Below are 17,748 nucleotides of genomic sequence, written 5' to 3'. Positions count from 1 at the left end.
TAGCACGCGTGAGGTTTTTCAGGATCAGAAGTGCAGCAATCTCAGAATCAGTGAGTAGGTCTTCAAGACTGTTTCTCACTGAAGATTCCCTCACTGTTGATTCCCTCACTATAGTGATATCTCTTGTAGATGTCAGAGAGTCATCAGATTCAACTGTGAGTTTCAGAGAGTTCAGTGTATTCTGCACTAAAAGAGTAGATATTCTCGCGGAGATATCATAGTCAATTCATCAATTATTAGTGAGTACAAGAAATAATGAACACTCAGGTCAAATTTCCTCATCAATGAATAGATTATCAATTGATGAATCAGAAATCACTGCAGTCTCTTGACAGGCCGCAGTGAGTAGGCCTGATATCTCTGAAGAAATTGCCGCAGCCGCTTTACAGACCGCATTGAGTAGAACCTTCAAGTTGTGTGAAGTAGTCAGTATTGATGAATCAGCAAGATAGAGGTTCTTCTGAAAGATGACATTCTTTGATATGTATAAACACTCATTGAAGAGATTCTTGTAACAGGCTGATACATTGATAATCTCTGTGAGATTTGTCATCTGATAGATCTCTGATTCATCTGTAATAAATAGTTGAGTTTCATTCTCACTATTCTTTTCCTTCTTTTCTTTGAATTTCTTTATTCTTGCAGTATTGTAGATTCTTCAATTATCTGAAGCACTGTCTGAATTGATTAATCAACAGGTGTCAAAGTGAGATCTCTCACATTCAGAACAGGTAGGTGAATTTCTCAATTCTCAATGATTTCAGAAGCCTTCTTATGAACTGTTACAATTACATTCAGTACAGTCTTCACAGGCCGGATTCAATGTATTGTTACTGATAGTCATTGTAATCATTGTAGCTGTTATAGCTGTGTTAACTGCAGAATCTATATTCTGCAGATTCTTTTTATCTTTTGAAGAATTAAGCTGCAAACAGATCTTCTTCATGAGAAGATTAACATTCAATATCACAGCTGTGAATTTGAAATCCTGTATCTTCTCTATCTTCTTCTGAATATAATTTCTCTAATTGTTGAGTAGAACTGAGTAGAAGGTATCAAATATTCACACATCTGAGAGAGAAGTATTCAGCATCTTCAATTTCATGATGACAGATCAGAACTTATTAAAGAATGTGTGTAGATTGATGACCTGTGTGCTATCAAGAGACATGAATTTCAGAACTGTCTCACAGCATAACTGTGTTTTAAGAACAGAGTATTCCTGTTCAATCGCATTTCATAGAGTATAAACAATTCAATTTTCATCATATTTGAAGAAATGTGATCTGACATCTGCACTCAAGAAGTTCAAGATAAATGTGTAGAGTCACCGGTTTCTGATGTTTCAGAATGATGCTCATTCATCATCTCTTTGTAGAGGGTTCTGAGTCTGTCATTTCTCTATCATATATCAACACTGTGCATTAATCAGTTTCAATTTCATGAAGATGCTTCATATGATGTAATTGAATGTATCAGTCAGACTGTTTGATCTCACAGTATTCTTGACATCTTTCTTGAATTGAGAGATTGCCTTGTCAACACAGCTATTCAGTTCATAAAGGTTGAATTCCAACCTTTCACTGAGATTAGAATTCCATGTGACTGTTGATATGGTAACAGAATGATTATTGACATTCTGAGATCAATCTGTAGAGAATCTCTGTTGACAGAGTTTTTCCAGTTGTAGTTTGAGTTCTAAGACTCTTTGCTTCTCCTTGTCCATCTCAAGCATTATCTTGAGATGTTCCATCTGTTGGTCTGATATTGCCTCGCCCGAACTGTTGAATTCATGAGAACCAGCTTCATCAAGCTGTCGAGTAGATCGGGGGGCCGGCCTGACCGTGTCAGAAGCTGTATTCAAACCAGCTTTGAATCGAGAGGGTGTTTCGTCAATGGAGCTTTCAAAGGCTCCAGGAGAATGTCCACTGGCAGAGCGTGAGTGTGAAGAATCATCATCATCATCAACTGCAACTGATCCAGTGGAAAGGACGCGAGATCGCGAATGTGTATATGGGCGAGATCGTATTGAATCCGCCATCTTGATATTCGTTTATTGAATCCTTGCCAATATTGTTCTCTTTTCTTGCTTTTTTGCAAATGTGGTGCATTTTCTGCAAGCCTCTTTTTTAAGCGAGCAGTAGTATTATTGATTATCAAGATCTCAAACACATCAATACTGATAGAATAAGATGATTTTAACTCCTGATGAGCGTATCAAATGAAGCAGTAGTTCAAATAGATTATATTGACAAGGAATCCCGAATTGGCAGTGATTTTTGTGCAAAACAGGTCTCATAACCTGTGAAAGGTGTAAAGCTTGTATGATTGAAAGGTTGCTAGCTTTGTGGGAAGTTATATGGTGGAAGGATTAGTAAGCCAGATCACGTGACCTGACAATATCATCTTAAAATCTAATTATGTTATTAAAATATTATTGAAAATATTAATAGTAAAATAACAGATGTTATTATTATTATTATTATTATTATTATTATTCTTTCATTATACTTATATACAAGCAGAGCTTATAATAAGTCCTTGTATGATGTTAAATACAGACTAAGTGTTAATTATACAGAAGAAAATACAGATGTTAAGATTATATTAAGATAATAAGAACATAGAAAATACAAAGAAGTGACAATTAAATACATGCAATAATAACTTCTCAGCTCAGAAATATAGAGTGATTTTATTAAAGTAATTTATACATCTCTGTATTTATTAGAAACCTGAGATGCTTGAGTTCTGAATTTAATATATTCCCTGCGGGTTTCAAACTCACATGTCTTGATTTCTCACGCCAAGGCGCTACCAGGTGGCCGCATTAACCATTCAGCCACCGGGGTAAATAACAGGTGTTAAGTGTAAGCAGATGTTAAGTGATTAATTATATTAATGTAATTAATTATTTAATACTTATTTTCATCTAACACTTATCTTTGTAAATCAATTATTATTAACTTCAAATATTTATATTTTAATAAATATTTATTTAAAGCTATTCTAAAAAACAGAATAATATTATATTAAATTTCTATAAGAAAATAATATATAATTATTAATTTATTAAGCTTTTTAAAATACTCTTTTAAAATAAAATACACAGTCTATATTTATAAATATAATTATAAATATAAATTATTTTCATATAAAAATTAAATATCTTATAGATTATATATATTTTTAATAAAATATAAAATTTTATTTTGAAATTCTTATTTATTATTGATTTATTTAAATTTTTATATAAAATTTTACATTTTAAAATACTATTTGTGTAATACCTGTGTATTATTTATACTTTAAAATTATAATTTAAATAAATTATTATATTAAATCATTTAAATATATTTATATTTAATAAATTATTTTTCAAAATTTAAAATTTCAAGAATTTTCAAATATTTTACTTTGTAATTTATAAAAAAAATTATAATAAAAAATTAAAAAAATTCTTAAAAATTAAAATATAGAATTCTTATATAAAATAATTTAATATTTATTAAATTATTATATATTTATATAAGAATTATTATTTTCAATAATATATAATATATATTTCTTAATTTATAATAAAATATTATATATTTTATTTTACTGTATTTTATTTTCTAATTGAATCTATATTTTAATCAATTTTAACTATATTATAATAATTTTGAATTATATTATACTATAAGTCTTGATATTTATAGATTACAAATTAAAAAATTAAAATAATGAATATTTATTGAGATATTAACATTTAAAGTTGATTGTAATTGATTTACAAAGGCGAGCATTAGGTGGAAATGAGTGTTAGGTGATTGATTATGTTACACCTTTTACAAAATCAGGTTGAAATCAATAAGTTTTGGCACCATGTTCAACTGAGGGATGATGACTGTCAGCATCGATGATGAACTCTAAATATATAGTTAATGAATAATTTTATTCTTTTGTCTTTCTCTAAATTTCTTCATTGGGTTGTTGGTCGTCGGTCCACTGGCACTGCTACCGACTACTTTCCAAACACCATAAAAAGAATCAAATGAAGATAGTCAGAGAATTTGTAATTTAAGAAACTTTGATAAATATTCCTTGTACATGTACTTTAGTTTGTCATATGAAAGACAATTAAGGCGGAGGAAACAAAAACAGAAGAGAAATAGAAGAAGGAAAGAAGAAGAGGAAGACGACGAAGAATGAAGAATGAATGCTCCCTATTTCCCTTATCACAAATGCACATGTTCGCTGAAAGAAAGTCAAGGACGAAAAGAGAAATGGGAAACATTGGTGCCAGAAACGTATATCGATCGGTACTATTTCCAACAAACAACGGAAAAATAAGACGACATTGAAAAAATGCAAAAACCATTGAAATAGCTAAAGCCAAACAGAAGAGCACGGTAGGATATTAACATATGAAGAAGAAGAAAACAAAAAGGAAAAATAAAATAAAAATAAAAATAAAAATAAAGAAAGACCCGCACAAAAATTCAACATTGGGCAATCAGCAGGCAAGACAGGGAGGGAAGGAAAGGAGAGGGAACGTAAGGAAAATATATTAATATTACATAACGGTTAGGATTATGGAGAAAAGGGGAAGAAATAAGAGGGGAAAATAGACAAAGAAAACCGGCGGAGTAATAGGAATATCAGTTGGCGTTCGGCTGAGAGGACGAGACGAACGGCAAGGAAATGACATTGAGAAGGGCGAACAGAAGCCATTTTCTTCGGTTACATATACGAATGGAATGATGAAGAGAAGCCATCCATTGTCATCCTATATCCTCTAAAAAAGGAAACAAAAGTTCGTAGGTGAAAATGGAAGGCTACAGTACCGTACCTGGATGAGCGGTCATGGCCGTAAAATGTATTTCTCTTCTTCCTTCCTTTCTCTTTTCTTTTCTTTTCTTATTTATAACACTAGCATGGTAACTAGGGACATAAAAGCCAATAACGAAAGCAAAATATTTGCGCCAATGCACCGACGCTATCCTAGAGGGCAAACTTTGCGTTTCGTGGAGGGGGAGAGGAGGTTCATTCTATCGTGGCAGACTGTGGAATTCGTTTTATGAGAGAGGAGAGGGTGAAAGAGAGGGGTATATAGTTGACAACAAAAAGAAATGTTCTTGCGGGGGGTGGGGGGGGGGGGTCCAAAGTAATGGGAAAAATTGGAAACGTTAATCAGAAAACTCGGTGTCTAGAAAAAAAAAGGAAAGGTTAGTAAATTATTATATATGAGTTGAGGGTAGAATACACAATTTTATTTTATGAAACAAATGAGACAGTAAAAAGCAAAATACATACTGCATGAGAAGATCTTCTAAGCTTGCAGAACTGCAATCTCGTCCACCGGGCAGTTGATGGAAAATATCCACTATCGTCGCGAAGACGTCACCATTTTTGTAAGCTAGTAAGGCGGGCGCAGTAACGTGTTCCATCTCTGCTATCTCATAGTGTAATTTAATGAATCGCGTAGTAGACTGTTTACGGGCGACGGTAGTTAAGCAGTCCTCCACAATGTTGCTCTCGGGAGACTAATAGCAACGGGGATTAGTTAAATTTTATATGCACAAGCGCTTTGGGCAAAAAAGAAAGACGTAACTTACTTCAGGATCGTAGATACAAACAACCACGACAGTGTCTGGGGTCACTTTCTCGATCGCGTCTAAGTATCCGTTCGCGTTAACTACCTCGACGGTTCCGTACCTCCGCTTGCTAGGACTGACACGTCTTTTGCTTTTGCGTTGTAGCTCTAGCATACGAGCTTCTCGCCATTGCCGCATAAACTGTTCGTCTTCGGTTTCGTCAGGTGGGGGTGATGCTTCCTTGGCTGGTCGCGTGTCAGACTCCTCTTTCGTCGAGTTGGAGTAGGAGGTATAGTCAAGGCCAGCAACGTTCATAAACGTGCGACGGAATGAGCGTTTTTTCGCTCTTTCATATGACTGAGCATCCGCAATCACTCCTTTGGGTCCAGTGTTCGCTTCGAAGACGGTGGTAGGGAGATGGTAGCCTACGGACTTTGAAATCATGGTGTGGGAGGTATCGGTTTCAGTGTCGGAGTGCAGGTATGTCAGACTCTCCTCGTCATCCGACGGTGATAGGTTTGAATCGTTGTCCGAAGCAAGACAGTCTTCTGGATGACAGGAGACCTTCTCTTTCTGATTGAGGAGGCGGTCGACTTCGTCTTGGGCGGCGGACATTTTGAAGGACAAAGGTGCGGCAAGGCGGCGGGCGGCCCGTCACTTAAATAAAGAAATTAAATCTCAGTGTTTGGATTCTTGTAATCCAATCGGGCTGTAAACGGTGGGAAATGGTTATGTGACGAAGAGGAATTCGTTGTTGGTAGACTGTGGCCAGAGTTTTGTAGAGCAATCAGAGGAACGGAACAGGGGCAGGGACGGGGCACGGAGGACGACGCCAACAACACAGGCTGAAGACAAAAGCCTCTGGGAGACAACTCCTGTGTTCCTCTAGGGGGGCCGATCGTGTTTCAGCCTTGACGAAGGGACAGACAACCTTGGATTCTAATTTCTTGGGAGCGTTAATGCCGGCGCCGCATGTGGTAGGCGTTGGAATCTGCTAGTTAGTGGCCTTGGCGCATTGCACGCTGGCCGCAACGCGTGGTGCAAATCGTGCAATCGATGGGGTTCTGCGGAGCCGATTCGAGCGAGTGAGCGCCCAAGATAGTGCGGATCGCCCTGTTGTAGGCTGAATAACTGAACTGGCATCATGGCATGTGGTCAGTTTCTGCCTCTGGCCACTGTATTTTGGGGAGAACCGTTTTTACCCAGAACAAAGGACGGGCTTCAAGCCGCAATCACGCACTCACTCTTCTTTGGTGGTAGGCTAAGAGTTATAACTATGGGAAGCTAGAACGCACGCACCAAACCAGCGAAACTAACTACAAAACACACATTTAGTTGCTGGTGTTTGATGCTGTCTACATGGAAATGAGGCTGTTGAAAATGTGAAGTTATAAGTTAATAGTATTCCAAGGTTGTTTGTTCCGTTTGGACAGACCCGTGATACTGTTGATACTGTCTGCGCAAATACAGTAGTATATTGATATCCACAAACTGCCACATCTCCCTTAAGTTAGTTAACATCCCATTCCATTATTGCATTATTGCATACACAGTGTACAGGAAGATTCTCCCGAATACCAGCTACTCTACAGTTTTAGCAAGCCACTACTAAAGAAAGCTAACAGTTGGCCAACAACACTTTCGGCCTCGGGTCCAACTGACTGACCGCCCGAGATAGACAACGATCTATCATTTTTATGTCCATCTATCTAGAAGTTTTAAGCGTCGCAAAATAAGTTTCGACTAGCTTGGGGGGGCTGCCATGTGTTCTGGTTAGCCTGATGAGACACGAGGGGTGTCTGAGCAAAGGCTGAAACTAATGCAAAAGGGCTGAGAACAACGTGGACATCCGACGATCCCCCTGTGTTCCCTCCACTGACAGCAGGATGTCGACAGCAGTTTTACGTTAACGACCGAGGAGTTTTTCCGTGATATCGCAAAAGCCCTGGACATATGAGAGCTATCGATAATAACAGTGGGTTCTAGGTAAGCTCATTCAAGCCGATCCTGACAGAAACTGTCTGAATTGTCACAAGACTATTTTTGTATAAAATAAATAAATAAATAAATAAATAAATAAAAATGAAATAACCCTACCTTGAGTAGAAGTAGGTCCATACACTATTTCATAGAGAACAAGTGTTGTTTAAGATAAACAAATTGTTGGTTTCTTTCGCGCAACACCTATCCCAACCCAACCTTTATTAGCACCAATCAAAGGGAGCCCCTTCAGGAGGTTTCATCTCCGGTTATAGTAGCATATGTTGAGTGATATTGAGTGAATATTCAGCATCATAACGTGGCAGTTGCTTATCGAACTCTCAAACCTACATTATCGAGAACAATGTTTGCAAGGATCACAAAAATAACAGCCAAACCACCGACGTAACAAAGAGAACAACAGAATGTTGGAACCTCAACGAAGTCTCCGCAGGTTAACTTAAACCCCGACCCGCTCCTCCCACGTGGCAACCGGAGGCAATAATATCTTTGGTTAGCCCGCCTAGCCTTGACGCGGGAAGGCTGAGAGAATGAGAGAAGGGTGGGTGAAGGGGGGGTTGAACAGAGAAATGCCTAAAAGAGCACAAGGGCCGGCTTGTCATAAAATGTGGCGTTAGCACTCGTTCCCCATGGTTATTCGACTAATATACTTCCTCGTCCTTTCCCGCCTCGCGTTTGACAAGTCCAAAACCAAATTCTTTGTTCACCAGAGCAAATGGCCTGCATTAAATTCTGCCAACTAAGAGATTGCTGAAATTTGTTGGTGGCTATTTTTCCTCTCATGCAGAGGAGGAAGAAGTCTGACTTGCTCATGGCAGCCTGCTTCGTCCAGTTTGTTTAATCCAGAAGCATCTTGAAGCCCAAGATGTAAAATTGATGATTAGGATGACTGCAGCTTACACCGTTGATTGTTAGGTATCATTTGATCATGGGCCCCCCCTGCTGTGGTAATTTGATGTGCTCCTTGGGTACCTATACTTAGCGAGCATGCACTTTTTACACACGCGGTCAATCCATGTCTAGAACTGGTCTATGTCTACGAATTTGATTTTCCGCTAACTTGTGAGACTTCAGCTTCGGTGTCATACAACGGCGGAATTCTCAGCAAGAACCGAAATCAAGCTATTATTCCTTCTGATGGGCCAAATGGGTGATAGAAGAAGTATCAAACTTGTTCAGAAACCAGTAGATACATGGATAAACGAGGAGGGGCTTGACTAAACACCCCTGCATCGTCTCTTGCACAGTCCCTCTCCTTACCTGCATCCCACATCCCACTTTGGATTTCACAGCGATATTTACCCAACATCGTTTGTATTACATCCACGCCAACTTGTTTATAAAAACTAACGAATCAGAGCGTAGCACGGCAAGCACAACAAACATGTCAAAGCTTTCTAACTAATTACTCCCATCCCCACCCGGAGTATGGTTCGCTACTACAATCACCCAATTAAGTCCGGTACACATTTCTACCGCGTAAACTCCCCTTTCGTCTCCTTGAAGATCTATTCATATTCCGGCACAAATTGCATGTACATGTATGTACATGTACATCGCTGCAGGTGATCCGGACGCCTTTTTGGTATACGCAGCTTCTTTATCCCCTACGTATTTCTCCTGCAGGTCCGACGTATGGGGCACCGCTTGTTCAACTAGCAGCTGCGTTTGGCACGCCCTTTGCAATGAGATAAAAAAAGGCAGCTGCTTCGCCGACTGTCGAGCTAGCGGTGATAAGTCTGCCAATATGGGTGTGCTCTGTCAGATATTTGATTATAGTATGATAACTTATTTTTGCAGAGCCATTTCTCACAGAGCACGGGAATCAGACAGATCTGATAGAAAAAGCCACTAGAAAGAGGGGAGGAGCCCCTAGTTGATGCTAGAACGGACTAGACTAACCCGTGATTCTGGAGAATGAGGTTCTTCTTTTCCTCTAGAGCACGGGAGATGTTTTCTCCCTCTTCTTTCGCCAGGACATGCCCACCAAAGCCTTCATAGACGGCGAGGTCTTCATAAAACATGCAGGAATCTGCGCCATTGTCAGTGTGAAATGTGGCCGGCTAAATTCAAACTTGATAGAAGCCCATGACTTCAAAACTAGGCGCGAAAGTGTACTCATCCTCCCGCCAAAGTGGAACGGATGTTTTTAGCGGAGGCGGATCGTTTGTGCTCATCAGAGGGCTTTGATGGTAAGCAGTCCCTTGAATGCTTCAGGACCCATGAGACACAGCAAATTAAACAGCAACCCCATCACATACATGTCCACAAACGACATGACGTTGGCGATTGAAGATTGGAAAATTTCGAAAGGAAAAAAGCTATCAGATCCACAACCCACCTTGATTCAACATTTATGCCCTTGCCAAAGGTTGACCAGGCCCTACTGTAGGGCGAATGCATGTGACATACCGCGTTTAGGTCCGGGCGTGCCTGGTGGATCGAGGAATGGATAATGAGCCCTGCCGTGTTGACCTTGTGCTCTGTTAGTGTGGGCGGAGTTCGCTCATGATATCACCAGTTTACGGTCCGAAACGGTGATGCCGCCGAAGTGTTTGGCGAACGGATCTATGGTTATTGTTATACGCGGCGCGCGGAGGGCCCGCAATGTCAGTAATAGGATGTTCCTCCGTCGATTCAGGACTCTGGCAATCCGGATTTACGGGATCTGTGGAATGAAGCCGTCAGATTAGACTGTTTATATGCATGGATTTGATAACGGAGGAAGGGTTTAACAGGAGGGATGTATCCTTCATTCATTTTGAACCCCGAGCAATTTCGATATCTACTGACGACACAAAGAAAAAGCCGGAAAATGGATAAATATCGAACGAAAGCATGACAGCAAAACAAAAAAAAAAAAAAAAAAAAAAAAAAAAAAAAAAAAAAAAAAAGAGAGAGAGATTTCACCTCTTAAGCTTAGATGCCCTGGTGCGTCCCCCAACTTAGCAAATATCTGAAAAAGGTGCCTGCCATATGTTTCTTGACAAAGGTGGGGGGTGGGGATCTCATGGTGTAATGGGGACGGGAGTGTACGCTTCTGGCGGCACGAGAACAGAAGCAGCAGAACCGTATGATGTGGATGATTGTATCAATGTGTATACTATTCAACAATCTATTCATATAACAAAAGAAGAGTCAATCTTGTAGGAAAAGAAAGGTGTAATCAAATCAACAACATAATACCACACTTGAAGCATTCAAAGAAGCTGAGAACCCTCTTCATATCACGTATATGAAGAAGGGTCACGTTCAGCCTCCGTGATTGATTTGACAATAGATGTTTATCTCTGTGATTGCTATGATATTGATGATTCATTTATCAATATAACATAGCTGATAGTTGATTTGTATTGAGGATCCGCCTCTGCTCAATTCAAATTATAATATGCAACAGAACTCAAGTTGTCACTCTCTTTCTTATATAATATATCATAGTTCTTGATCTTCTTAATATATTGTAGAATATGTTTCAATGCTGATCAGTATTCTTTCTATGAGTGTGAGTTATATCTTGAAAGATAGTTAACTGTAAATGCCAGATTCAGTCTGCTGCTTGAGACTAGATATTATAAGAATCTCAATTCTTATTAATACTATATGACTGTAAAATCATCATCTAGACTACTGCCCTCATCAGATGAGAATTCAATACATATTTCAGTGATTATTGATATACTGACTGAGTTTATCTTATTCAGTTCAAAATCTTTAAGAATCTCCTCTATATAGTAGCTCTGTGTCACTGTTATATTCTCATTTTTCAGACAGTTGACTTTCATTCTCAGATATGACTTATTCTCATTGACACTCTTTGTCTCAAATTGCTTAGCTATCTCTGTTAATATTCAATTTAATTACTGCTCTTGAGAGTCTGTTACTCTGCAGTCATCAATATATAGTATTAAATATATCTTTCAAATAGAGTAATATAGAAAGCTGTTATTATAATATAATATCTTGAATCTCAATGTGATAAGATATTCTGTTACAAGAAAGTATTATACTCTTACTACTTGTTTCATTTCATATAAGCTCTGTTAAAGTAGTCTCACTAAATTGTCTCTATCATGTCTCACATCTGTTGACAGTTGTATATAGACAATCTCATTTAATGAGAGAGTTTTGTCAAGAATACTGATATATAATCAATTGATTTAACTTTTCATTTATTGACAGTTAATATAGTAAATAAGCTATATAATGTGAGTTCTGATATCACAGCAGTATATGATTATTATTATTCTTATTCTTCAATTATAGATGTATGCAGTCATAGACTATGATATCTACCTGAGAATCTTTAGATGTCAGAGTTTTTCCTATATCTATAGAGTCAACTATTATACATTTATCAATTTCAGATATGTAAAATCAGAAAATTCCAGCTCAGAATACAAAAGCTGTTTACAAATTGCAGTATTTTAACACTTTCTGATACTTTAAAATCATTTAAAAATATCATGACAAAGAAAAAGAGAACATAGTCTTAAAGATAGACACATTAAATAGATAGATAGAAAAGAATAAAAAAAGAAAAAGTAAAGTAAAGAGAGACTATAATAAATTAAAATTATTAAAAGATAGTATATAGCTGTTTTAACAGACTATATCTAATCAATTTTCACCTCTTCATATTCAGATATTTCTGAATTCAGCTGTTTTCTTATAGCTGCTTGAGTTTCTGATAGAAAGTCTATTAAGTATTTAATTTCTATCTCAGTTGAGAATAAGAACTTCATATTTAATTAATTTAAATTATACTTCTTCTTCTGTGATTCAAAGGTTGCTTAAGCCAGCATATGATTACAGGCGTACGCCGGCTTCTTATATATTGTAATATTGTATGCTAATTTAATTAGCAGCTGCTATGACCTCTTTATATTTGTATGCGTACACTAGTAGTTCAGAAGCAGCTGCATTATTATTCAACAGTTGTATATTCTTCTAAATCACATTCTTTCTCACCAGATTTGATCATGCTCATATAATCATATTGTACACTCTAGCTTCATGCAGATTAGCTTGCCACTAGTGTTTCACAGTTATGTGATCTATTTCTGATTCAGCTAGTGTTCTGTATATACTCTTACAAAGAAACTTTCACTATATTACATTACTTATTCACTAACTTTTTTCATTCTTCAATCATCTTCTTCATTATTATCATCATTAAATATTACTATCTTATTCAAGATTTCTATCTCTTCTTCTATTTAACTCTTTTCATCTGTTCATCTATCATATTATATGTGTTTCTGACAATGGCCTCTCATTTCCATAACAAGTGTCATCATAGTGCTCATATCAGGCAGTTTGTTAGCAGTAAGTGTAACACATTGTGAAATATACATGATCAGAACTTGTTTAACTTCTAATAATTGTCAGAACATATTATCATGAATAACACATCTTTTTCACCTTCTCATACACTCTCTTCATCTTCTTATATACTCTTAATCATTTCTCTTCTCAGTGGGTTTCTGATTGTGTTTTCTAGCATGATTTTACATGAATACAGATGCTGATATATTTGTTTTTATTTGTGTAGAATCTTTACATGTTGACAGATCTGTGTCTGTCAATGATAGTAAACTCAATGTTGAATTATTGATTGAGAACTTGAAGAATGTGATAATGAAGAAATTGTCTGTGTCATATGTGACTGAGTCTCTCATATTTCTCTCTGTTCTCTCTGTTTCTTTCTCTGCTGCTTTCTCTCAATCTTCTACACCTGTTTCTGTGTCTGATTCTCCTGCTTCTGCTACCCCTGTTCCCACAACTCTCACTTCTGCTACTCCTGGTTTTATCATCTCTGCTTTTATTACCAGCTCTTCTCATTTTAAGGAGATATTATGTAGACTTAATAAATCACATCTCTCAGTATATACACTTTCACTCTTCTTACTGACTCTCAGAATGATTTATTATACAAAGACTGTATATAACACAACTATCTGAAGCTCAGTCATGAACACTGATTATTATATTCATTTTAAATATTTATAATGAAACAATTATTCATTTATATCAGAGAATCATCTCTCTTCTCAACAGTGTTGAAATTGTAAGTCTTTTTCTTTTCATCTTTTCAATCTGACACTGATTTTTCTGTTCTTAGAAGAAATCATTATGAGTTTTACTGTGTATAAAGTTGTGATATTCACAGATATCAAGAAGCTTTTCACAACTGTAAAGTTCAATGTTGCAGAAATATTCACTCTGATGAATTTCTTTGAAATGATAGATTCATATTAATCTATTCTCTGATGTCTGTTATCTGACTTCATGATACAGGTGAAAGATATCTATGTTTTCAGAAACAGAAACACAGATGTTGTACTCTTTTACATCTGCAGATGTGAGGCTCATATATTTTATCTGAGATGTTATTATAAGAATAAGCTGTTCACACACTGTATTCTGCTTTCTGCATTCTCTCATGTTCTTCTCTCTCTTTCTGAGAAGCCTTGTGCATGTTGTAATTGCATGTACAATTCTAAGGTCAGTGAGTGTTCATTCAGTAATTGTTACCCCTGCTTTTACAGTTTCATACACTAACAATAGTTCTTAGTTACTTCAGTATCAGAGGTCATTTTAATTGAAGATGATAACACTGCTGAGACTACTCTCTCTCATCTTCAAGCTTCTTTTATCACTTTCTCTTCCTTCTCTGCAGAGAAGGTTATATGCATATCAGATTATAAGCATTCAGTCTCAGATGACTTCTGTCATTTATTCAGTTCTGCATCTCTCTCTTTCATTTCCTCTGTCTCTGTCTCTTCTTTCTTAGCTTCTGATCCTGCAGGTTTCACACTCTTCTTCAATTTCTCTATATATATGCATGCACATTTCTATATTGACATTCCAGTCAATCTTGTGATAAATGACATTAATGTCATACACAGAGCAGTAGAGGAATCAGAGACATGTACAGTGTTGTTGTAAGAGCAGCTTGCAGTTCTCAAATTTCTTGCAGATCTCAAGTTTTAAGATTTTCTTTATTTTTGATGTTTTTCAGATGATGTAGCATTGAAAATAGATTAAACATGTGATATATAAAAATGAATGAGATGTGTATGATAACATTTGTCTTTTACAGCTGACTCTGTAGAATAGTTGAAGGTTGTATTGATAGATCTATCTACAGGAACATAATATAGTAGTGAGTCACGTGATCTAGTGGGATCACTAACCGCAACAGTCATAAGGGCTAACACCCCCTCTTGAGATAACAAGAATCACATACAAAAACACTCAAATCATCAAGATAGTCTGTCAAAACCAAATACAAATGTAAAATTAAACATTTCCAACTTTTACACCTGTAAGACCTAGCAAAATCATGAATTGCACAAATGTCACAGTGTCTAAAGATTTAGTGAGTTCATTCACTGTCATCTGAGCAGTGAGAATGTATTCTAAATCAATGACCCTCTGATTCAACTGTCAATGTGAAAAATGAAAACATGTGTCAATGTGCTTGCTTCAGACTGTAATGACTGCCATCTTTATGAGATCTATGACATTCTTATTATTGATGAGAATCTGTATCAGAGATGTAGTGATGAAGTCAAGCTCAATCATGAGGTTCTGAATTCATGTTGCCTCGCGGACTGCCTCACTAAGAGTCACATATTCAGCCTTATTGAAACTTAGAGATACATAAGATTGCTTCACTGAACATCATGAAATTGAGCTGTCTGTGAGCTTAAAAACATAGCTGGATATTGATTTCCTATCACCATTCAAGAGACCAGCTCAATTGGAATCCGAGTAGCTGAAGAGTAGGTAGGAATCATCAGGGAAATCAGAGATAATGAAAAGATCAGTAGAAATGAAAAGATTGGTAGAAACAGACCCCTCATACAGGCCGCGTCTGTAGAAAATACTCAGATCCATGATCTCTTTCAAATAATGTATAATGTATAATAGAGCCTTTCAACATTGAGGTGTTGAATCAATGTTTCATTGAGTGAGTAGTGAGACAGTGTGAGTGATATCAGAATATGTTTTAACTGTGAGATATTGCAAGCAACTCACATCATATTGATATCACTGAATTGTGAAATCAGTCTCTTTCTCAGATATAGAGAAATCATTAGTATGAAATTCATTCTTCATTGATGTTCTGATGACAGCTGCATCATCAAGGTAGAAATCTTCAATAAGGTATTTAATATATTGAGAATATGTCAAATCAATTCTCTTATCTGAATAATTGATCTTCATACTCAAATACTTGATTGACTGATGTAGATTCTTGACTTTCAATTTCTCACTGAGTATACTCACTAGTCAATCAGCATTCTCAGAAGCTTCAGATATGATGTTGAGATCATCAATGTAGATCATCATATAGAGGTGATATCTGAATGTATGATACCAGAGTGCTGGATCATGAGCACTGACTGTAAATTCAAGATTACTCAACAGAGCTGTTAAGTAATCATACCAGATCTTCACTGCAGGGTCCAGACTGTATAGACTATTCTCAATCACACAGACAAGCATTTTTGATGAATCTGTCTCAAATTCAATGAGTTGTCTCATATAGACCTTCTTAGTGAGGCATTCATGCAGATATATCATCACTATATTCACTTGACAGAGTATTCAACTGTGTAGTACTGCTATTGCAAAAAGAATATAATTGACAGTATCAGTGATGACAGAAGTGTAGATCTCTTCTCTAGAATTCTTCTTAAGTCAGTTATCACAAATCACTCAACATGATTTTCTAAGAATATCATCAGAATCAGCATTCGGGTCCACAGGCCTATCTTTCTTAAGAAACACTCAATGACTCAGAGCAATCAGTTCACTCCTCAGAACATCAGATCTAGGGATCAAACTCCATGTATTGCATCTCTCCAGATCAGTAATCTCGCGTTGCATGAACTTCTTTCAATAATCTCCTACTCTCCCTGGCCGAGATGTGGCATTCTTGTAGAACTTTGAGAGGTTACCTGTAATGAGGCTTGAAGTGTAAGTAGCCAGCGATTTCGCGGGCTGTAACCATGTGGAATTCAGATCATCAATATCAGAAGTGTCTTCATCATCATCAATCAGATGAATATCGGGTTTCAGTACACTGGCATTATTAGTGAGTGCTGCAGATGTGACAACTGATTCCGATTTTTTAATGATTGAAAATCTCACATCACTACTGGCAATAATCTTGTCAGATTCAGAATGCCATAGATGATATATTAATGTGTCACTGAATTCAATAATACAATAGGAATTGACATGTGAAGAAAGCTTATCTGCAGACTGCTGAGATTCATGCAAGTGAACAAAAACCTCTATACTCAATTGATGAAAATGCCTTACATTCAGCAGGGTATTTGTAAGTGCATATCAAGAAATCTTATATGAACTTGGAATCACAGGAATCTCTGCAGTAGAGGATCAAAATTTCAAGTTGTAAAGAACTGTAGATGTGAGAGTATTATTAGTTATTGCAATCACTGTCTCTAGAACATCTGCCCAGAACTTCTTAGAAAGATTATCTTTCAAAAGAGCAGCTCTAATCTGTCTCATGATAGTATGAATCCCATATTCAGAAACATCATTCTGATGTGATGAATGTGATGCTGTTAATTCTCATTTGATATCATATAAATTCATAACTGTGTGCATACATGTGAATTGGAAAACACCATCAATATCAGTCTGTAGAAAAGCAGGGACTGTATATCTGAGATTATTCATGAATCTGAGCCACAACTCAAAGTATTGAACAGCCTCATTCTTGAACTTTAAAAAATACACTCAACAGTAGTAGGTCGCATCACAGATAATAAGCATCCAGTATTTTGTCCTCTGATGAGACTCTAAGAGGTGATCAGAGAGGTCTTTCAATGTATGTCTGTCATCTGCAAGGTCAATATGAATCTTCTCAATGAGTTGAATAGATCTAGGCATCGGTGTTTTTAAATAATCTTGTGTCATACCAGCCTTGACACATTCCTCACAAAAGAACTTAGTCTTAGAATCTTTAATTATGACTTCAGTATAGAGATTCTTGGTCATAGCAATTATAGCATCAGTGTGAATGTGACTGAGGTTGTAATATCAATTCAAAAGAGTCTTTGATATCTTTGATGTCTGTGTTTTCACATCCGCAGAATCAACATTATTAACAGTAGTGACAGCAGCCACA

At 36.7% G+C, this 17,748-nt stretch overlaps 2 protein-coding genes across 2 annotated transcripts; both read right to left on the bottom strand.

The window, feature by feature from the left end:
- Positions 1 to 3,845: 3,845 nt before the first annotated feature.
- On the bottom strand, positions 3,846 to 6,962 carry BDCG_08148 (phosducin). Its single transcript, XM_045415513.1, has 3 exons — positions 5,601 to 6,962; positions 5,299 to 5,528; positions 3,846 to 5,191 (listed from the first exon to the last, which is right to left on the bottom strand). The coding sequence occupies exons 1-3, from the start codon at positions 6,192 to 6,194 to the stop codon at positions 5,176 to 5,178; spliced, it is 840 nt and encodes a 279-aa protein (XP_045272760.1). The 5' UTR covers positions 6,195 to 6,962; the 3' UTR covers positions 3,846 to 5,175.
- A 2,069-nt stretch (positions 6,963 to 9,031) lies between these two features.
- BDCG_17738 (L-fuculose-phosphate aldolase) lies at positions 9,032 to 10,252 on the bottom strand. Its single transcript, XM_045426812.1, has 3 exons — positions 9,922 to 10,252; positions 9,483 to 9,612; positions 9,032 to 9,319 (listed from the first exon to the last, which is right to left on the bottom strand). Exons 1-3 carry the CDS (start codon positions 9,932 to 9,934, stop codon positions 9,232 to 9,234), a joined length of 231 nt encoding a protein of 76 aa, XP_045272759.1. The 5' UTR covers positions 9,935 to 10,252; the 3' UTR covers positions 9,032 to 9,231.
- Positions 10,253 to 17,748: the final 7,496 nt, after the last annotated feature.

The sequence above is a fragment of the Blastomyces dermatitidis genome (assembly GCF_000003525.1).
Source record: "Blastomyces dermatitidis ER-3 genomic scaffold supercont1.10, whole genome shotgun sequence".
Classification (NCBI taxonomy): Eukaryota; Fungi; Ascomycota; class Eurotiomycetes; order Onygenales; family Ajellomycetaceae; genus Blastomyces; species Blastomyces dermatitidis.
This window is presented reverse-complemented; position numbering and strand designations above follow the sequence as displayed.